The sequence below is a fragment of the Guyanagaster necrorhizus genome, assembly GCF_019112545.1.
Source record: "Guyanagaster necrorhizus MCA 3950 unplaced genomic scaffold BT62scaffold_35, whole genome shotgun sequence".
Taxonomy (NCBI): Eukaryota; Fungi; Basidiomycota; class Agaricomycetes; order Agaricales; family Physalacriaceae; genus Guyanagaster; species Guyanagaster necrorhizus.
This window is the reverse complement of record NW_025064914.1, coordinates 76,138-94,449: the sequence shown is the minus strand read 5'-3', so window position 1 is coordinate 94,449 and position 18,312 is coordinate 76,138. Positions and strand designations below refer to the sequence as shown.

At 49.9% G+C, this 18,312-nt stretch overlaps 8 protein-coding genes and 1 non-coding gene across 9 annotated transcripts; 4 read left to right on the top strand and 5 right to left on the bottom strand.

Moving 5' to 3' along the window:
- Positions 1 to 1,152: 1,152 nt before the first annotated feature.
- Positions 1,153 to 2,375, bottom strand: BT62DRAFT_936824 (uncharacterized protein). The gene is made up of 5 exons (XM_043187192.1): positions 1,929 to 2,375; positions 1,819 to 1,872; positions 1,631 to 1,764; positions 1,490 to 1,576; positions 1,153 to 1,430 (listed from the first exon to the last, which is right to left on the bottom strand). Exons 1-5 carry the CDS (start codon positions 2,032 to 2,034, stop codon positions 1,275 to 1,277), a joined length of 537 nt encoding a protein of 178 aa, XP_043035193.1. The 5' UTR covers positions 2,035 to 2,375; the 3' UTR covers positions 1,153 to 1,274.
- A 642-nt stretch (positions 2,376 to 3,017) lies between these two features.
- On the top strand, positions 3,018 to 4,127 carry BT62DRAFT_955509 (uncharacterized protein). Its single transcript, XM_043188340.1, has 2 exons — positions 3,018 to 3,863; positions 3,923 to 4,127. The coding sequence occupies exon 1, from the start codon at positions 3,474 to 3,476 to the stop codon at positions 3,861 to 3,863; it is 390 nt and encodes a 129-aa protein (XP_043035192.1). The 5' UTR covers positions 3,018 to 3,473; the 3' UTR covers positions 3,923 to 4,127.
- On the top strand, positions 4,099 to 4,189 carry BT62DRAFT_t163. Its single transcript has one exon. It is a non-coding gene; the product is annotated as a tRNA-Thr (tRNA).
- A 272-nt stretch (positions 4,190 to 4,461) lies between these two features.
- Positions 4,462 to 7,790, bottom strand: BT62DRAFT_936821 (P-loop containing nucleoside triphosphate hydrolase protein). The gene is made up of 12 exons (XM_043187191.1): positions 7,149 to 7,790; positions 7,038 to 7,093; positions 6,946 to 6,980; positions 6,861 to 6,895; positions 6,470 to 6,813; positions 6,310 to 6,420; positions 6,187 to 6,255; positions 5,837 to 6,134; positions 5,401 to 5,784; positions 5,160 to 5,351; positions 4,818 to 5,106; positions 4,462 to 4,763 (listed from the first exon to the last, which is right to left on the bottom strand). Exons 1-12 carry the CDS (start codon positions 7,340 to 7,342, stop codon positions 4,539 to 4,541), a joined length of 2,232 nt encoding a protein of 743 aa, XP_043035191.1. The 5' UTR covers positions 7,343 to 7,790; the 3' UTR covers positions 4,462 to 4,538.
- BT62DRAFT_470563 (uncharacterized protein) lies at positions 7,294 to 8,195 on the bottom strand. The gene is made up of 4 exons (XM_043181054.1): positions 8,070 to 8,195; positions 7,930 to 7,999; positions 7,739 to 7,860; positions 7,294 to 7,577 (listed from the first exon to the last, which is right to left on the bottom strand). The coding sequence occupies exons 2-4, from the start codon at positions 7,954 to 7,956 to the stop codon at positions 7,394 to 7,396; spliced, it is 333 nt and encodes a 110-aa protein (XP_043035190.1). The 5' UTR covers positions 7,957 to 7,999; positions 8,070 to 8,195; the 3' UTR covers positions 7,294 to 7,393.
- A 68-nt stretch (positions 8,196 to 8,263) lies between these two features.
- On the top strand, positions 8,264 to 9,230 carry BT62DRAFT_936819 (uncharacterized protein). Its single transcript, XM_043187190.1, has one exon. It carries the CDS (start codon positions 8,404 to 8,406, stop codon positions 8,803 to 8,805), a length of 402 nt encoding a protein of 133 aa, XP_043035189.1. The 5' UTR covers positions 8,264 to 8,403; the 3' UTR covers positions 8,806 to 9,230.
- A 1,798-nt stretch (positions 9,231 to 11,028) lies between these two features.
- BT62DRAFT_955500 (uncharacterized protein) lies at positions 11,029 to 14,901 on the top strand. Its single transcript, XM_043188339.1, has 3 exons — positions 11,029 to 11,787; positions 11,837 to 12,397; positions 12,462 to 14,901. The coding sequence occupies exons 1-3, from the start codon at positions 11,135 to 11,137 to the stop codon at positions 14,575 to 14,577; spliced, it is 3,330 nt and encodes a 1,109-aa protein (XP_043035188.1). The 5' UTR covers positions 11,029 to 11,134; the 3' UTR covers positions 14,578 to 14,901.
- A 588-nt stretch (positions 14,902 to 15,489) lies between these two features.
- Positions 15,490 to 16,113, bottom strand: BT62DRAFT_1011254 (uncharacterized protein; the record flags this gene model as incomplete). The annotated part of the gene is made up of 2 exons (XM_043177765.1): positions 15,490 to 16,026; positions 16,075 to 16,113. 2 exons carry the CDS (start codon positions 16,111 to 16,113, stop codon positions 15,490 to 15,492), a joined length of 576 nt encoding a protein of 191 aa, XP_043035187.1.
- BT62DRAFT_1079858 (alpha/beta-hydrolase) lies at positions 16,075 to 17,998 on the bottom strand. The gene is made up of 4 exons (XM_043179533.1): positions 17,734 to 17,998; positions 17,408 to 17,680; positions 17,243 to 17,353; positions 16,075 to 17,190 (listed from the first exon to the last, which is right to left on the bottom strand). The coding sequence occupies exons 1-4, from the start codon at positions 17,807 to 17,809 to the stop codon at positions 16,532 to 16,534; spliced, it is 1,119 nt and encodes a 372-aa protein (XP_043035186.1). The 5' UTR covers positions 17,810 to 17,998; the 3' UTR covers positions 16,075 to 16,531.
- Between the last annotated feature and the right edge of the window lie 314 nt (positions 17,999 to 18,312).

Sequence of the window (18,312 nt, the reverse complement as noted above, 5' to 3'; positions counted from 1 at the left end):
CTTTCTTCGTCGCATTTTCCATATGCTGATTAGGCAGGCGTGTAGATGAAAAATCAGTTATTATATATCTGCTTCGTTTTCTATCCCACTCAAGCTACTATCCGTCTGGTTTCGGTCGAGTCTGTAGTCGAGGCTCATGTGCCCAGGAATATATCGTTTTCACTCTCGATAATTATGTTTGCGTACACACACGTCCAGTTAGTCTTGACCACTACGTGAGTACGAAGAGAGTAGGAACCCGGCAGCGACCGAGTTCACCAAAAACGGAACAAGGTCTGTAAGGATGGATAGCATTTAAACATTTTTTCTACCGATAGCATGCAATACTGTGATTATTTCAAGCGCGCCATATGCATGAACAAGTAGGGACATGGCTGAGATCGGACGGTCGCAATTTTTTTTCTTTTTTGAGAATCTCATCATTTTACAAAATAGCAATAAAATATGTACCATATCTTTGCTCACAAAGCTCTATGTCTTTTCAGCCGCCTTTAGTCTTTGTTCAAGACAACCTGTCAAAAACTTCCAGGTGCTTGTTATAAAGGCGAGAGGTCATTCACGTTTATTCCACATCATTCTCTCCTTGAAATGTCTTATTACTACTACGATTCTATCCTCACCCAGGGTACCAAGCAAAACGTACGATGATTTCCCATCTCTTATTATAGCCCATTACTGATTTCGGCACATTCTCGCAGGCCAACAGGTTGGGTGTGCATCCTCCACCTAACCTCCATCACGCGATATACCCATACCCCTATAACACGGAAATCGACCCGTTTGACACGTCTATTGCACAGCTTTCTCAACATACATTATATTCCAGCAAATCAAGAGTCCACTGCTGTGATGCCATAAGACCAGCATTCAATTTGTATTCAAAAACCTTCAACGTCACTAGGACTGCTATGCGTCCGCTCTGAGTCAACCGTACCAAAATTCGGCTCATCAGATGGACAATACCATACAAGTTGGGGGCTCTTTATCAGTGCAGGTGCTGCCGCTGGTGGGTAATTATACTCTCTACCAAATTTGCTGATGCAAAGGATGCTAAATAGGTCCCCGCGTCTGAGCAAGAGAGACCGGTAGGTTTTCGATATTTATTGCTTCCATGCACGTATTCATATCGTTCTACAAAGTCTTAAACTGCCCAAGGAGTCACACTCATTTCTACTATCTGTCCACAGATGATATGCAAGCCGAATAATAATAGACCGTGCGTCACAGCAATATGTAAGCCCTCCCTCAGATACTCCTTTCACTGACGTTCAGCTTCAAGCCTTGCAGCCTATATACGCCTTCAAGTCGACGAGCATGAGGTCTACGTTTCTGGGGTCGTGGGCTATCCCATAACCAACGCAATAGCGAACGAGCTGTTCCGGAGTGAGATGATTTATAATGTGTCGGTTAGTCAGAGGGGGAAGCAGATGCTGAGAAGATTCATAGACTAGTCAACAAAAGTCACAACAAAAGCAATTCAATTTCTTACAGGAAGTTTATTCGGTATCGACCCATCCGCGAAAGGCATTATCACAAAGGGAGTCGCTGGTCCATCAATGCGATAATGGTTAATTTTCTGCAATCGGCGGTGAACTGACGCACTTCCCGTTAAAGTTGGCTAAAACCTCACTTTAAGCACCATTTGAGTGAGATCGGCAATGTTAGCTAAGAATTTCTGGGTCTGTGTTTCTAGAAGGCCAAGCATGTCCTGCCGCAGCTCGATCACCCGCCTTTCATATAGTGGACGAGATGAGTTAGCGTTCACTGCAGTATAAACCAATCAGTTTGCATCATAAAACACATTTTCCGCTGACTGACCAAGTTTATGCTCATAGATGGGGGTTCCAAGAAGGTGTTCGATTCCTGTTGAGACTACATACAGAAGAGGTTATCCTTCTGCTGAAACCAAAAGAAAAAAAAGTAAGAACCGGAATTAAATTCCTGTCCATAATTGAAGGCATTTCGATGGTTGGCATAGTTGGGAGTGGGAGTGCTCGGGCGTGATTGAGGTGTCCGAAAGGCTGCGCGGGCCATGTCAGTGCAGGGGGTCTGAATTGAGTCAAGAAGGGGGAATGGACCCACCCTGAACTGAGGCCTTTTATACTTTTTTGTGATACCACCGGTCAAAGTAACGAGACAGTCAGGGAGAACTAGTTTCACATTTGATTGACAGACCAAGAGTGGATCAAAGAACAAAACAGTGCAGGACGACTGAACCAAGATCGTTCTGAATGAAACAAAGATGACCGGCGACATCCGGACATTTAGAGAGTCAGCCTAAGACTGGATTCGGACTGACGTAGGAGATATTCGGAGGACAAGAAGCAAGAAGTAGACCTGTAAATCTTGAAATATATGTAGCCCGCAGATGAAGGTTGGTGGTGATGTCACCAAGTTCGACTTGCTTGGAGTTGAAGTCACGTGGTGGTTGACTACGGAGCCATTATGATCACTGATACTATCACCGATTCCGACTCAAGCGTCATGTCTTTATTTCTTTCTGCCAGTACACTCTGAGACGGATAATAACCAAAAATATCTCCTTCAATATCCTGAAAAATTTAGAAGATTGGCCCCCAAACCCTTAGACTTACTACATGTACTTTTCAGTCCCCGAATTCTGGGAAAAAGGAAGACGGACCAATCACCGAGGGTATCCGCTCGGTTTCTGTTATCTCAGATCGCCTTCAGGAATCAATTAACCCGTCTCACCGCCGATATGAAGGGAAAAAAACAAAGGAGATTCCCGCCTTTTCTAACTCACGACCAGGGTTTGGCTTCAACTTCAACGGATCGCAATGCGCAGATAGAATCAACGAAATGTAATTCCAGCTTTCATTGATACATTACCTGCAACGTTGCTTGAATACGGTTTGACTCATCTAAGCTTCTTCCTATAAACTTCTGGCTTATCTGCATACTATCACAGGATGGAACGGGTAATACGATAGGGCGCCCTTGATATGCCCATTCAGACTATTCCATATAACGGAGTGATCTTGCGCAATACGAATACATCGGAAACTTTACGGCCATGCGACGGCGATGATTAAAAGGTCTACCAGTCGCTAAGCTGTTGGGTTTTAACGTCAAGTATATGACTCACTCAATTATAACCGAGAGAATGCACGGCGATCCGTTCCGGACAAAAGCTACACAGTCCGCAGACAATGAAAGCAGACTTGTCTCCAACGTTAACAATTTGCGTGTCTGAATGCATCTGCTTCCGTTCTAATCCATGTCAAAGTCTCTTACTGAGGACTTTGAACCGCAGGACTTCGCCCGGCGGGGTATCAAGTTTTCGTAAGTCCCTCACGCCACCTCCTTAATTGCGGTACCTATTGCGGGTAGACTTTGAGCTCGCTATCCCACGACCGCAGATATGGTCCATTATTTGGAATAGACAACACTATAAAAATACCCAGGAGACGGGAGGAGGAGGAGGAGAGAGGGTGGACGTAATACGCACAGAAATGCGTCTCAGCCTAACATTGGAGAACAACGGCTCCGTCGCAAGGGACCACCTAGCCTCCGAGAGGACATTCCTCGCATACGTGAGAACCTCCCTCGTCCTAGCCTCTACCGGCGTCGCTCTCGTACAGCTGTTCTCCATCGCAACCCGTACCGCGTCGTTCTCCCCAACGAGCGCTATCATGCAAGGATACGCCAGACCCCTCGGAGCCACGACAGTCCTCTTGGCGTTGGGGATACTGGGCGCAGGCGTGTCGAGGTTCTTCTCCGTTCAGGCAGCTCTCACGGAGGGTAAATTCCCCGTCGCGCGTACAGTGGCCATCATCATCACCGGTTGCATGGCAACGCTCGTCGCATTGCTGTTTGCTTTCGTGTTGGCTGCGAGGACATAAGTGAGTAAGACTCCTCCCGCAATATACTTATGTCTAAGTCACGGCTGACGAACTGATAGAATTCGGCAACATGCTTTGCAAAAATTTACCATGTTATCAGAATAATTTTTTGTAGTATCTTCATGTACACAACACCTATACGCGTACGAATATGTACTACGCAAACAGGAAAACAGGAAATCTGGTATTGACGGGTAGTAGGATTCCTTAAGGATTCATAATCAGCTGATACCAAGCCCTTATGGCGTAGTGGTAGCGCGTCGCACTTGTACTATCTGACATGGTTAGTCATGCGAAGGTCTCTAGTTCAATCCTGGATGGGGGCATATCTTTTTCTACTTCTGCCTTTTTATTCCACTCCAAAAGATAGCCAAATACATGAAGCTTGGAAGAGGGAATGGAGGCCAGGGACATGGGGCTTACAATCAGACGCCGAGATAATCCATCCGGGCTGAAGCTACTTGGAAGGTGCTGACTAAGCTCAGAATGTCCGAGCCACTTGGTGCTTCACCATCACTACTGATTTTCGACGCTCACACCCTACCCATTCAAGCCTCAATTGCCAAAAGTAAGTCGGTCCTCTGGAATAATAATGCTCGTGAGAGGCATGGCACTGTGAGAAAATAGAACTACATTTTATAAGTACTCAAAGCACATGGATATATAGACAGGACATCATGTAAAGGCATAGATCTTCCTCCTTATCTCCTCCAATCGTTCGATTCGATCTTTCAAAACATCCCTCCTCATCGCAATCACCGGATCCTCTCTCAACAGTTCCCTCGCTCTCTCCCTAGCATCCGGCCCTCCCATATCCTTGATAAGACTCTCCGACAAGCGAGGTAAAAGGGGCTGATGAAGCTCATGCTCGATAGTAAGCGGAATGTTGTCGATAAATCGCTAGATAATGGTTGGTCAGCCAAGAGAAGACTGGGAGAACAGAGCACAGCAGACCTTGTAAGCCAACTCAAAATATGCTCGGACCTTGGCCATCACATGGAGGACTTCCTCGTCTTCTGTCGTCTCCAGAGCTGGAGGAGGCGGGGATGGCCTCAAATTGTAATGCAAGCTATAGCTACTAGGACTCGTATAGACCCTATGGAACCGCCTAAACCACTTGGAGCGCTCCATCAAGTATTGTGGTACTTGAGTGAACACGGGCGACGTCTCCAGTTTGACAGCCTTGCCAAGTATGACGAGCGCTTCACTTTTGCAGATCTCCATCTGACCACGCACAAGTGCACTGGACAGACATATAAAGCTTTTGAATAAGCGGGAAAGACACAGACAACGAACCTAACATGCTTTTCCAGGGGCTTGAACTGGCCGAAACGTTGCGTAACCAACCCTTGAATGTATGTTGACGACGCATCGTAGACAGCATCGAAACACTCCATGGAAGGATTGGACCACTCCTTCGTAAAGCGTTCAATGAGTACGCGTGTTGCTTCCAATGGAACTTCACCGGGAAGCTCCCATGCAGTACAGCTACAAAGGCGAGCTCAGCAAAATAGAACCCAGAGAGACAAGCACTCACTTGACAATCTCCTCTCTGACGTCCTTGATATCCATCACGTACTCGGACGTTGCCATGTAAACATACGGTTTGTCCTTACCCTGAAACTCTTCATCCTCGATACACAGATCCCGATAATAGGCCTTATCCTCAAAGGGTCGGAAGTTGGGGCATGTCTTGAGGATATCGTGCTTGAACTGCCTATACCTAGAGCGGTTGCACTGTACGAGCTTCTTGTGTTCTCCCTGTCCCTCGAAAGTAGCTTTGAGATCAAGGCAGAAGTTATTGATGAGCATCATGATCTGAGACCACGCCTCATCAGTAAGTGGTGGTAGAGGAAGGGTGATGTATTCTGCTCTATCCTTTGTGAGGAGTTCGTCGACGCCTTCTCTCAGGGTCGGTATACTATTCCAGAACCAGGGATGAGCCGAGGTACGGAAAGTAGTGGGGCACATACTAATTCTCAATAAGCCCAACCAAAAGTCGGCTGATATCATGTACAAGCGCCGTTATGCCAAACCGACTGCGGTTCGAGAACTCTTTCCAAGGGGTCGTTCGCTCAAAATATTGCTTGGCCAGTGCCTGGGATTTGTCTCGAGAGACCTTGCGCCTACGCTGTTCGTCGTCCGGGAGAAGAACGCAATAGTAGCCGTGTTTGAGCTTGTGTTTCTGATCTTGCCCAAGAATGATCTGTGTCCATTTCTGACGTGCACCAGAGGCACCTTCGGTGAGCATGTCTGGCTTGGTCAACACTCCTGTAAGAACAATTAGGGCTGGCCATGTAGATAGCAGAATGAATATTCAGACCAATTGTACGATCACCCCCGGGATCCCGTTCCTTTGCAAGTTTTACCGCCGCTTGCATTTCGATGTCATCTTGTAGATGGAGGCATGAGAAGGATACACACAGTGTTAGAGGAGAAGACCCACCAGTCATTGGAATAGTTATGAGAACAATCGTATTATCCGATCCTTCGATGTAGGAAACTACCAAATCCTGAACGAGCTTGATTGTTTCCTCTTCAGCATTGTGTATAATCCCTGAGAAAGCAACATTTAACATACAAAGGCAAAGATATGAAGGCCTTACCAGGTAGATCAACGAAAGACAGATCTGTCAGGTCCGGATCCCTCAACTCCACCTGGACGATATCATTTGAGAATGGTAGCATTTCCAGGTCGACTGTAGCAAGATTACGAAGGCTGGCCATACTCATGTTGATAAAATCCTCCCTGGGACGATGGGGGCAGAGTATCGCAGCTTGTGCTCGCCGGATCCATAGTTCGACGCTATCCTTGTTTGTAATAAGGGGCCCAAACCGCACTCTGTTCGGGCTAACATGTGGGTTTTCAGATATCTCATGCTTGAAGTTGAGGTAGATCGTGCATGACCAGGTCGAGGCTGAACTGATCATTGTACATTCCATCGGACACCTTGCAAAGGAGTGAGATCGCGCCAGAAATGCTTGAGAGGCATTTACCTGGTACAAGTGCCGCTGTCTCTGGGTACATTGATCTAGATGATGATGAGGGGATGTGGCCGGCAAGTGAAAAGCATAAGCGCACCCCAGAAACAGCTTCTACGAGCGAGCTTTTGCCAGCTGTTAAAAGAGGTGTATCAGTATGACTTCCGTATCGACATTCAAGAAACGACGTGCTAGATTGACCTCCGATGACGATGATCTTTGGCAATGTTGGGAACAGCCTATCCGCACTGTATCGCAAATGGGTATGTAGGCATATGTCAGAAAGACGTAGGGAACACGAACCCTAGCTCCTGAAGAGCGTGATACAACTCCATCACATCTCTGCATCTACGAGCGTAGTCCGTCTGGTTGATAGGCACAGTCGTGCTATCTTGCTCTGGACCTAGCTCAGGAGGCGGGGAAGCTGAGGTAGAAACGTAGTTTGAGGTCCCGTTGGTGGTGCCCCGACGTGTGGCTCGTCTCAAAAAGTTCGACATCTGGGTGGTGGTGGTGGTGGTGGGGGTCAAGATGGAGCCTGTTATGCGTTCTTATATTTGGTGTGAACGCGCGGCGCTTATTTTGCCTTCGGAAAGATCCACAACGAAGCTTCGTAGCGCGCCTAAGGAAGCGTTCCGGTTCCTCGATAGCTTGATTTGGGAAAAAATGTACAGAACATTCAAAGCATTCGGTCGCACAGGCGATACACGTTGTGTACATGGTGGTAGAGTGCACCTGTGAAAACGATACGGTAAACGATACTGTCACAAAAAACGGCGAGGAGATGTCTCAGAAAAATATAAAAAGATATCGTCAAGCCCAGCAAGCTGGATCAGGCTCATTAAATCAGACTTATTGTGAAATCATTGAAAGGGGAAGAGGGGTTGGATATGCACCATGGATAGCCGTTTCTACGTGTTCTACAGCGAAATTGACCGCGGCCATTGCTGAACCGCTGATTACTGAACAGATGTAGATTCACGAGTCGAATACTGTACTCGAGGGTGCTTGTTACCAGCTAAAACGTAAAATAAGCATTAAAAATGACGAGTTGTAAGTCCACGCCCAGCAAAAAGCAGCAGCGTACCATACTATTATAATGCTCGCCATCCATCTTCCAGACCGAGACCGGGGTCGGGGTCCGTTAACGTCGATATCTAGGGCAGGAAGCCGTTGAGAATATGCCATGTGATGATGGTGGTCGAAAGGAGAAAAGCGCAGACACACCTATTTCCTATTCGCTAAAACACCCTGGGAACTCAGAAGGAAGAGCGGAGGGACTGGAACAAGAGGGAAAGAGGATCCTGAGTCCCTGTACCTCCACCGCGTCTTAGTAGTTAGCTTACTTGTTGCGGTTAATCAAATGCTGAATTTAAAAAAAAAACCTATTTCCTATTACGTCACTGATATGCTTTCTTCGACCTCAACATCCACGACGACGACGAAATGCCCGACTAGACTATCCTGGACGATGCTGCCGCGACGCCGCTGAAGGATTCGGAATTCAGGCATACGGCCAACAACGGAACTAGTATTCGGAATTGCTCCTTTGCTCAGCACCATGCGTATCAGCCTAACGCTGGAGAACAACGGTTCCGTCGCAAGGGACCATCTAGCCTCAGAGAGGACTTTTCTTGCATACGTACGAACTTCTCTCGTCCTCGCCTCTACTGGCGTCGCTCTCGTCCAGCTATTTTCCATCTCATCCAGCACGACTTCCAATGTCACCACCTTTTCGCCGACAAGCGATGCAACTCACCGCTATGCTCGCCCGCTGGGAGCCACAGCCGTGCTACTGTCGCTTGGGATACTGGGCGTAGGGATGACGAGGTACTTTTCGATACAAGAAGCCTTGACAAGGGGGAATTATCCGGTAGCGCGGTCGTTCATCGCAATCATCGTGACCTCTTTGGTGACGCTCATTGCGTTGATATTTGCCTTCGTACTGGTATCGAAAAAATAAGCCGTTCTGCCTTCAAGGCCGTGGCCCCATCGTGTCCCCCTTTTCCCTCCCAATGCCATCCAGTCCGAAACTAGAACACGCACTGTATTGACACCCTTACTCTCCGTCTCCCTTGATTCATGTCATACAGTTACATCTGGCACCATGTTTCCCAATAGCTCCTGTGCGGCTTTCATCAGGGACCAGTGACTGGTACCACCACACTACCACCACCACCATAGACTCGGCAATCCTTTGTGTATAATTTTATCGCTCTGTAATATCTGCCATGCTTTTCAGTCCTTATTACATCAATTATCATCGTCATCGCTGCACATTCCTCTCTTATCTTTACCTCTTTCTCTCCTCTTCTGTCTATTTTGAAATGGTATCGTTTTATGCCGCTATTAGAACGGAAAAAGTTTACACACTCATCCCTTGTTAATAGCCATCCTCATATCCTCATGCACCGTCCGCCTGTTAAATATAGTCGAGAAGAACGAGAGAATGCAATCGAAACCACGCCACCCCCCTCCTTGGAGTGCACGGCAAATAGCCCCCCGGTATCATATTCACGACGAAAAATGCAGTGGCGACTCGGAGATCGGGCCGGCCAATTGCATGATCAACACGTGCTGGACGCGTCTGGTACGCGTCTTGACGACCGACGACGGCTACTCCCTCCTCTTTTTGCCTGCCCTGCACTTTTGCTTTCCTACACGAACGCACGAATATCTTAATGACTGATTCTCGTGCACTCTCAATCGCACTCTCCTTGCAAACCAAGTTGAGCATGGAACTCGCGACGCGTATAGCATCTCGTCAACTGATCGTCTTTCTTCGAAGCAGACTTCAGACTTCCAATGGTACCGCACCATGACGGCAAGTCATCTTTATAGACAAATGAACATTTTACCAGCTTTGGTGGCGATTACTTCGTCTATTTGCCAAATCATACTCGGCTAAAGCGTGGAAGCATTTCGGTCTGCATATATCAAGCGTCATCTGATGGCCCTCCACAATTTTCATCTCGTCATGGTTCCTGGTTCCTATCTAGAACCGAGCGATGGGAAACAGCCCAGAAGCAGTGACTTTATGTCTTGTCTTCCCCACAACAGCTCGGGACCGAAAAAGTATATGAAAAAACAATTGCAGGTTTGATTTTCCCTTCAATTGGATTTCAGGGTACTGAGGATCGTGCCTATAGGCTATGTACTACGATGTACCAGAATATTTTGGAGATTTCGTATGTGCTGTAGACCCGTAACGAAAGTTCTGGACCGGGATCTTCTTTCGTTGACACTGATGATCACATCACCATAGGATCTGCCTACTGTATAAACCTGTGTGGCCAAGTGTTGACATGGACAACGTGCTTGACGCACCCTACTACTTCTCTGCCTGCATGCAGGCGCACGCCGCAGGGGTCCCATGTTCCCTCGGGCTCAACCGTTGAAATCGTATCGTAGCTACCACGGGGCCTATAAAACGGCACCGGTTCCGCACGTAGGGCCGGGAAAAAAAAAAAAACCTGTCGACGACCATCGGCCATGAAAGGGGATCATCCTTTATTCTGACGCCCACTGGTATTCTCCTGCTGGGTTTCACTGTGTATTTCATTGCCAACTATTTTGTATCTTCAATACCGACTGTACCTTTCCGTACTGTACCTAGGAGCTTCCAGATGGATTCAGGGTCTTCTCAGGCTGTCTTTTGCTTTGAATCAACCCACGGGGGACTCATGGCAACGCCGAACAATCAGAGCGCTCTATGCCTTGCTTTTTAACCACCACCACCACCACCACCACCACCACCCCAAGCAGCGTTGAGCAGTGCTGACGCTCCTTTTCATTCGTTATACTCAATTCCATTCTTTTTCTTTTTTTATTGAGCTTCTAGCTCTCAATTTTCCGTTCTTCCATCTCTTTTTCTGTCGCTCTCGGCTCTCGGCGCCCGTAAGCCGTAAGCGGAGGCTATTCGGATTGGTGGGTGCTGTTGAAATTGCCCAATTACGGTAAGCGGCCGGCTATCTGAATATGTAAACGGATGGTTCGTTTCTGGAACGTCGTATGCCTGCCCTGACTTTTGTTGGGTTCGTCTCTTTCCCTCACGTTCACCAGGGACACGAGGCTGTCTTCACACCCTGCACGAGGCTCGCGCGTTCCTCCTTCACTGGTTGAGCCACGTCCAGCGTTCGCGCTTCGATAGACGCGACGTCCAAAATATTCTCCAAAAAAATCCCACAAAAAAAAAACTCACGCGAAACCTACGAAACTCTACGCTTTTTACGTCCTCTTTCGTTCGCATCCTCCCCCTTGTTGATATCTTTACTGACTTATACCTCTTTCCGATGCGATTCTTTTCACGACTATTACGAATTCAACCACCGGAGCAGCCTGAGACGTCGTCTTCGTCCCCAGGAGCCTCGACGTCCCCTGCGGATACCCGTGGCGACAACGACCACTCAGAAAACACTTCCCCTCACCGGATGGACTCGGAGGGATACCCAGCATGGCTTCCCCAGCGACCCCCACCCCCCGCACCAGCCTCGACAGTTCGGTCATCCACCATGGACGTCACTACCGTGCAAGAAGCAGGGCCGAGTGAACATCCGCCGTCCTCGTACCTGGGTGGGAGGAGGGCCACGCCCCGGTCCGTGAGGATAGTGAGCTTGCAGGATTCGGCATATGGTGTGGACAGTGAGAAGGAAAGACGTGTGCCGACCGATCATACACGAGTAGGCAGTGGGTCCCATTATCCGCGTGTATGGTCACGGGCAACCGCAACTGGTGCTGCTGCGCCATCACCAACCGTCTTCTCCACCACCGATCTACTCACCCGTGGGCTCCAGCCAAAATTTCGCTCAAGAGGCCTCAATATCGACCTCCTTCGCAACCCTTCCCCAATTGCTCGCATCTACTTTTATCTCTTTCGTCTATTCATCTTCGCCCACCTTTTCCTTCAGACATTCTTCGACTTCAACGCTGTATTCATAATCATTCAGTGAGTTATTCCATTCAATCACATTCGCATGTTGATTATATTCTTGCAGGGTGGCTAAACACCCTAACCCAGAGGCACCCGGCGTCCCCGGCTCTGGAAAAAACTGGTCATTCGGCGCAGCTGCCTATATCACCTGCTGGTTTCTCCAAATCGCCGGCGTCTTCCTTGTATACGAACTCTTGTACTCTTTCGTCCGGCGATGGCGCGTCAAACGCCCTTCTATATATCCCATATACCTCTCATCCCCAGCCTTCAACTTCGTATCCATCCTATCCTTCCGTAACTTCTGCTTCCTCCACTACCTTCGCTATTCCGCCTTCCGCGGAAGCTTCGGCAGCATCCGTGACGGTCTTTCTGAGACATTCTGGTTCTATGCTCAAAATCTCCCGACCGTTGCCCTTCTCCTACCTCGAGCAGCGATCTCTGTCGCGTTGCTCCTGGGGTTTTGGGAGCCGGACGTTGGAGAGGTCGCACTTGCGGATGCAGGCATCGATAACAGGGACGGTACCTTTTTTCGCGGTGACGGAGCTTTGACCGATTATGCACGCGGGGTCCTCCTTGCAAACGCTGCGTGGACGGCGTGGCGAACTCTAGTACTGTTCCTCAGCTGGTATCGCGCACATTTTTTCCTTCGTATCCGAATCGATCGGCTGATTCCATTCTCCATTTCTTAGGATCGGTCTGTGGGCAGTCAGTGGTCATGGCTGTGCCGGCTTTTGTGGTCCACGAGATCGATGGGAGGAAGAGGATGCGGAGAAGACGGTTTCGGTTTACAGCGATAATCCAACACTCGCTGCTGATGCGCTCCCCTGGACTTGGCGAGAGTGCACTAAAACGCGTATCCAAGAAGCCTATGACTTCTGTCTCACCACGACACCCCCTCGGCAGAAGGAGCTTGCAGATACACCGGAGCCTTTTGAGGGGATGGACCAGATCATGGCTGCGGCTGGTCTGGGCGGCACAGTGCCGCAATCACGGAGAGGTGTTCTCACCGACGACTTCTTCAGAGGGCCGAAAGGAGAGCCGTCGCCGGAGATCGTAGGGGAACCCTCTACCTCGGGGGGTCCGCTGAGAGAGCTGCCCTATCCGTTCACGATGAAGGCCGCTCAGGTGTCGTCGGATGACGAGAAGGTGCCGTTCCCGCCTTCTCCGTCCCTGCCGAGCGAGGAGAAGTTGACCACAGAGAAAGAGACGAGTGCAACGGGTGGTGATGATGATGCCGATGAGGAGGGAGAGGAAGAGGAGGAAGAGGAAGAAGAGGAAGAAGCAGACATTGGCCACAGAGAGCTGGGCGTCGTTGGCAGTGACAAGCGTTCCTCAGGGCGCGGGTCAGGTTCAATGTCAAGCTTGGGACATCCGGTGTCGTCGCGGTATCCCTTCCAGTTCCGTAGGCCGGCAAGAGGAACGAGTCTCTCCTCTGGTTCCCACGGTACACCACCCCAATCGACGACCAATTCTAATGCGCATTCTATTCATTCGCGCCTCTCCCAGTCGACGGGCAATGTTGAATCGTCAGACTCCCATTCTCCTCGATCGCACTACAGCACCAGTTCTGATGCTGCCAGTCCCAGGAGTTTGCAAGGCAGCAGCGTGATTCCCATGCCACCAAGGCACCCCAACCGGAGTCGCGCTGGGACCGTCCCTTCTTCCCCTGTCCCTTCTTCTCCTAGCAGCCCCATCAGTTTCCCCAGATCAGGACGCCCCAGAGCGAGGACAAGAACGAGTAGTAGCGTCGCACCCTCCTTCGGGGAACCTCAACCACCCGTGATCTCGAATTACTCAGACTTAGAAGGAGGGGATGACTCAAGAATCGAGGAAGGCGATGCGCTGGATCAGCCGGAGCCTGAGCTCCCTGAAGCAGCAGAAAGCGAGGACGTCGTCGGTCTACTGACGCTCGAGCCATCCGGGTCAAGTTCCCCCCGCATGTCGTTCATACCCCTCCGCGCTCGTCCAAGCACCCCATCACACCGGAACAGCTCCAGGTCCGGCTCCATCTCCCGGTCCAACTCCCAAAGCGGCTCCTCCTCGTCGCGTTCCCGCGCGGGCTCCCTATCCGCCGTCCGCTCGCGCACCCAGTCACTGATCCACAACATCAGTGTGACGAGCCTAGAACTCGTCCAAGGCGCTATGCGCTCCCGCGCGGACTCGTCGATGGCCCGTCTGGAGGAAGATCCCGCCGGTTCGGCGACGCATTCGCGCTCGGGGAGCTCGACGGACCCGACGAGCGGGACCGGGAGTGGGAGTGGGGGGGAGAATTGGACGTTTGGGCATCCAATGGCGTGGCAGAGACAGGAGATGAGAGAGCGGAGGGCGTATCAACAACAGCAACAGCAGCAGGAGGCAGAAGAGTTTGAAGAGGGACCCTCACACGAGTACGTTCGTGGGCAACAGCCGTCCCCGGTTATTGAGAGGGACTCAGAGAGCGAGTCGTCGCATGAGGGTCCTGGGTCCGGGTCGAGCGTACCTATTGTGATGCACGAGTCGCGGTCGGAGCTATCCGTTGGTAGGACTTCGACGGAGCAACCGTACATGAGCGCCAGTTCTTTGTCGCCGCCATCCGTTTTTAGGCCTAGACCGCGGGATAGCGAGGGTGCGTTGAGCATGTCGATGACCAGTAGTAGTCATCCGGATATCAGCACCGCTGCTGCGTCGTTCGTCACTGCGCCTGCGACGATAGAAGGCTCAACGACGGAGGATAGTATTCGGACGGTTTCCACCGTTGGCGCTATCCATCATATGGTAGACCGGCCTCATCCGAGCGGGATAGGAGGGTACGGTCATGTAGAGTAGATTCCCTTTTTTTTTCTCACGGGGTTACTTGACTTATTTCGCCTTTTATTGTTGTGCATTTCAAGTGTTTATTCCTAACATTGACGACCGCTAATAGTATACATAGCTGACTTAAATCATTCACCATTATCCCCCACCCCCCCACACCATCCATCTATCCCGTGGAATATCTTGACCATCTTGGATATCTTTAGCCTTCCTATACCTTTGGATGGAAAAACATAGTACTAATCTCATGGAATGAAACCCTTGTCGCGGATGCCGCGCATGTCTTTCGTACCTTTGGCAGAGATTACGGCCAGGCGATAGATAAATGAATACATCTGTACCAAGGTTCAGCCATGCATTCGGGTTGGTACACTGTTGTAAACGTTGGATACCGTAGCTAATTATTAGAGCAAGTGTTTAGTAGTCGAGGTACGAGGAGTAAGAGAATAAGAGTGTGAGCGTGACTCGTGCTTGATGGTATCCGTGAGAGAAGTAAAGGTTCGAGCGAGCTCGAGGTAAACTTACTGGTATCCTGAAATAGGTTAGCAGACTAGCGCGAAGCTTAGTTTCCGTGGCTTGAGGTCACACAAAGTGTAGGGTTCAAGATAGGCAGTAAGAATTTGATACCTAGTACATGTTTCGTAGCTACGTTTATATACAAATGGGTGTTACTAGAAGGTTCAACAAGCTTCGTGAAGTCATGAGTCATAACAAGTTCATTAGGCTGAGTAAGAGAAAGTACAGAGATGGATAGAAAGGAGAAGAAAGGGCTTCAAGCGACTGGAGACTTCCGGATGATTCCGGGAATTCCATCGATGCGGAAATCCATAACATACACCCTCCTCACGTACAAAATGGATTATCCGTATCGCAGAACAAAACCGTATTACAACCCATCAGTATTAATAACATCCCGCATCATCCTCAGTAATAGTAACTCCTAGAGTGGTGACGGCGGTGGCTACGATGATGATGGCGTCTTGACGGCAGGACGACCATAGGTGTAGTAGACCCATAGGACGAGCCATAGTAGGAAGACGAATACCCATACGGGCTGCCGTATGACACGGGAGTACCGTAGTAATGCTGGACGGGCACTCCATAGCTGCTGCGGCCGTAGGACGGATATATGCTTCTGCTGCTACCGGGGTACGCGTAGGAGCTGACGTAGGGCATCATTTCTTTGTGTTCGTGGATCGTCTGGGCAGTGGTGAATAGACCGGCTATTGGAGAAATCATCCCCTGGCGAGGGTACGGTCCCTTTATACCCAAACGCTCCTGACCATCAGATACAGTAACTAGGTCGACGGCTGGGGCGATGACTTGGACGACACACACCGCTGGGCTCTGCTTGGGTGGGGTGGGTGGGTAAGGAAACCAGTCACTGCCAACTTTGTCGTCCGATCCCTGTTGGACGTTCGGAGGTCCTAGTATTTTGGGATACTCAAATAATGGAGCGACCTGAGTTTTTCACTGCCAGTGATGCGGTGCATAAGCCTGAACCTATACACATTCAGTGCTGCCAGCTCCCGGCGGCGGGATGTCCATGCTTGGCCTTAGTTCCGGATCTTTGTAAAGGTAATTTCATCCAGCATCGAGGGCACGTAAGGCGGTTCTTCTTGCTTGTCCCTCCTCGGACACGTGGGGTCTGATCAGGGTGTGATATTGGTCTGATGCAGATTGTCAAGTTTCAAAGAAGCCCTCATGTCGCCCACGGCATCTCTGCCAATTACTCTCCAAGGCGACAGAACAAAATAACTTTTTTCTTGTGTTGGCCAAGGTTTGGATCGTGAAGCCCGATTTTTTTTTTTTTCAACGTAGCTTCATGACTTGATGGCGATATTATTTGTTTGAATGCGAGCTAGTCACTGTACATACAATTTGTATCTAGTATGGAATAGATAAGTAGCGTCGGTGTATTGTGCGAGTATTATGAGAAGGACATGCAATTTCATGCGTACATTATTTAGTTGACCTGCGAGTGGACATCGTACATCCATTGGACGACAGTGGGAGTCAAGCTGCTGGCGAACTCGGAGGGGTTCGCGCCCCAGAAGAAGTCGTAGTACGGGTCGTTGTGGTTACCACCCGGCTGGTAGCAGTACGTAACGCGATCCTTGGGCCACGACTTGAAGTGCTTCTCATACAAGGTGACGATGGAGTCCCTCAGCGGCTCGAACTCACCGACGGTGATGAGGAGCTTGTTGATCAGGTTCTCTGCACCATCGAACCAGCCGTTGGGAGCATGTGACGCCTCCATGTACGGGATCTGGGACCGGGGAACAGCCTTGAGGATGGGAGCGCCCCATTCCCGGAGGGTGTCAGCACTGGTGATGTCGGTGTGGTTGTTCTCTTCGAACGAGTTGGGGACGTCGGTGCCGCCGACGGAGATCCAGGGCGAGAGAAGGTAGCCGCCGCCGAGTTTGGTGCCGGGGGGTAGGACGAAAGGTTCGACACCAGGAATGGGGTGGAGCATGTGCGACAGCAGCATGAGGATCAGGTTGGAACCGGCGGACTCACCAACCATGGTGATACCTTCGGGAGGAACGCCACTGGCAATGAGATGGTTGAGCATGACAACGAGCTGGCGAAGAGGCAGGGGGTAGTCGCCCTCAGGGTGGAGAGCTATGGAGATGATCATCAACTAAAGAAAAGACTGGAAAGTAGAAAGTCGTACCGTATGACAAGGCACACAAGCCGACATCGAGACCCCTGTTCTTCAACTGGCCTTGCATCCATCGCCAGAAAGGATAGCCTTCAGCGGGGGCATGGACGAGGAAAGCACCACCTGAAAACAAGGGATAAGAAAAACGGATGTTCTTGGAAAAATTCAAACACTGACCGTGGAGGAAAATGTTGACGCGTTTGGGGTTCTTGGGGCCAACCCACATGATCTTGGCACCGAGGTCGAGTTCTTCAATGTCCATGGGGACGCCAATTTTCTTTGTGTAGCCAACATAGACGTCGTACGAGTTACCGAAAACGTACTGGAGCTGAGCGATGTTCAAGTGGGTAAGGTAGTGTACGCTGTAGTGGCTGATTACACGTCTCCAGGTCTTGTCTCTGGCGGCTTTGTCCCATGGCGAAAACAGGAGCCTGTAGAGAACCTTAAATGCTATCAAAATGGAATTATTGTACCATCAAATAAAAAGAAGGGAAATAACGTACGCAGAGTGGCAAAGACGAGGTAGATACCTACGATTTCCCAAGGGGTGATCTTTACGACACGAGTATGCTTAACCATGGTGAATCAAAGGAGGACCCAATGACCTTAGTTAACCAGCAAACGTCGTATTATTTATGATTGGCATTGGCGAACCCGAGTCACATCAAATATCGCCAGCAAAACATACCGCAAGTCGTCACGCAAAGGGTAAGCGTCAACCGTGGTCCGTAGGAAGTTTTCGCGTACTAGTAAGCCCGAGGTGTGATGACAACAAGTTGCGGAATTACATAACCGACACACAAAAAAAGTTTGGTGGCTAGTCGGGCCGATCCTCCTGTCCAATGGAATGAGCTTACGGCCGTTACCCCAACCTCCATTAGACCACCGATCCGCATATCTGCTGCGGAGTCCGTTCCTTTACTTACGGGATTGACAAGCTCGACCCTCAGTCCGACTACGGAGACGCGATACTCGGTGTTCACTGCAATCACGGAATGTACAACTTTCCTGCATGAGGTAACCTGAAGGCACCGACGACACGGAGACGCATTGCTGTGATTGTCGCACAGAGTTGCTCTCGG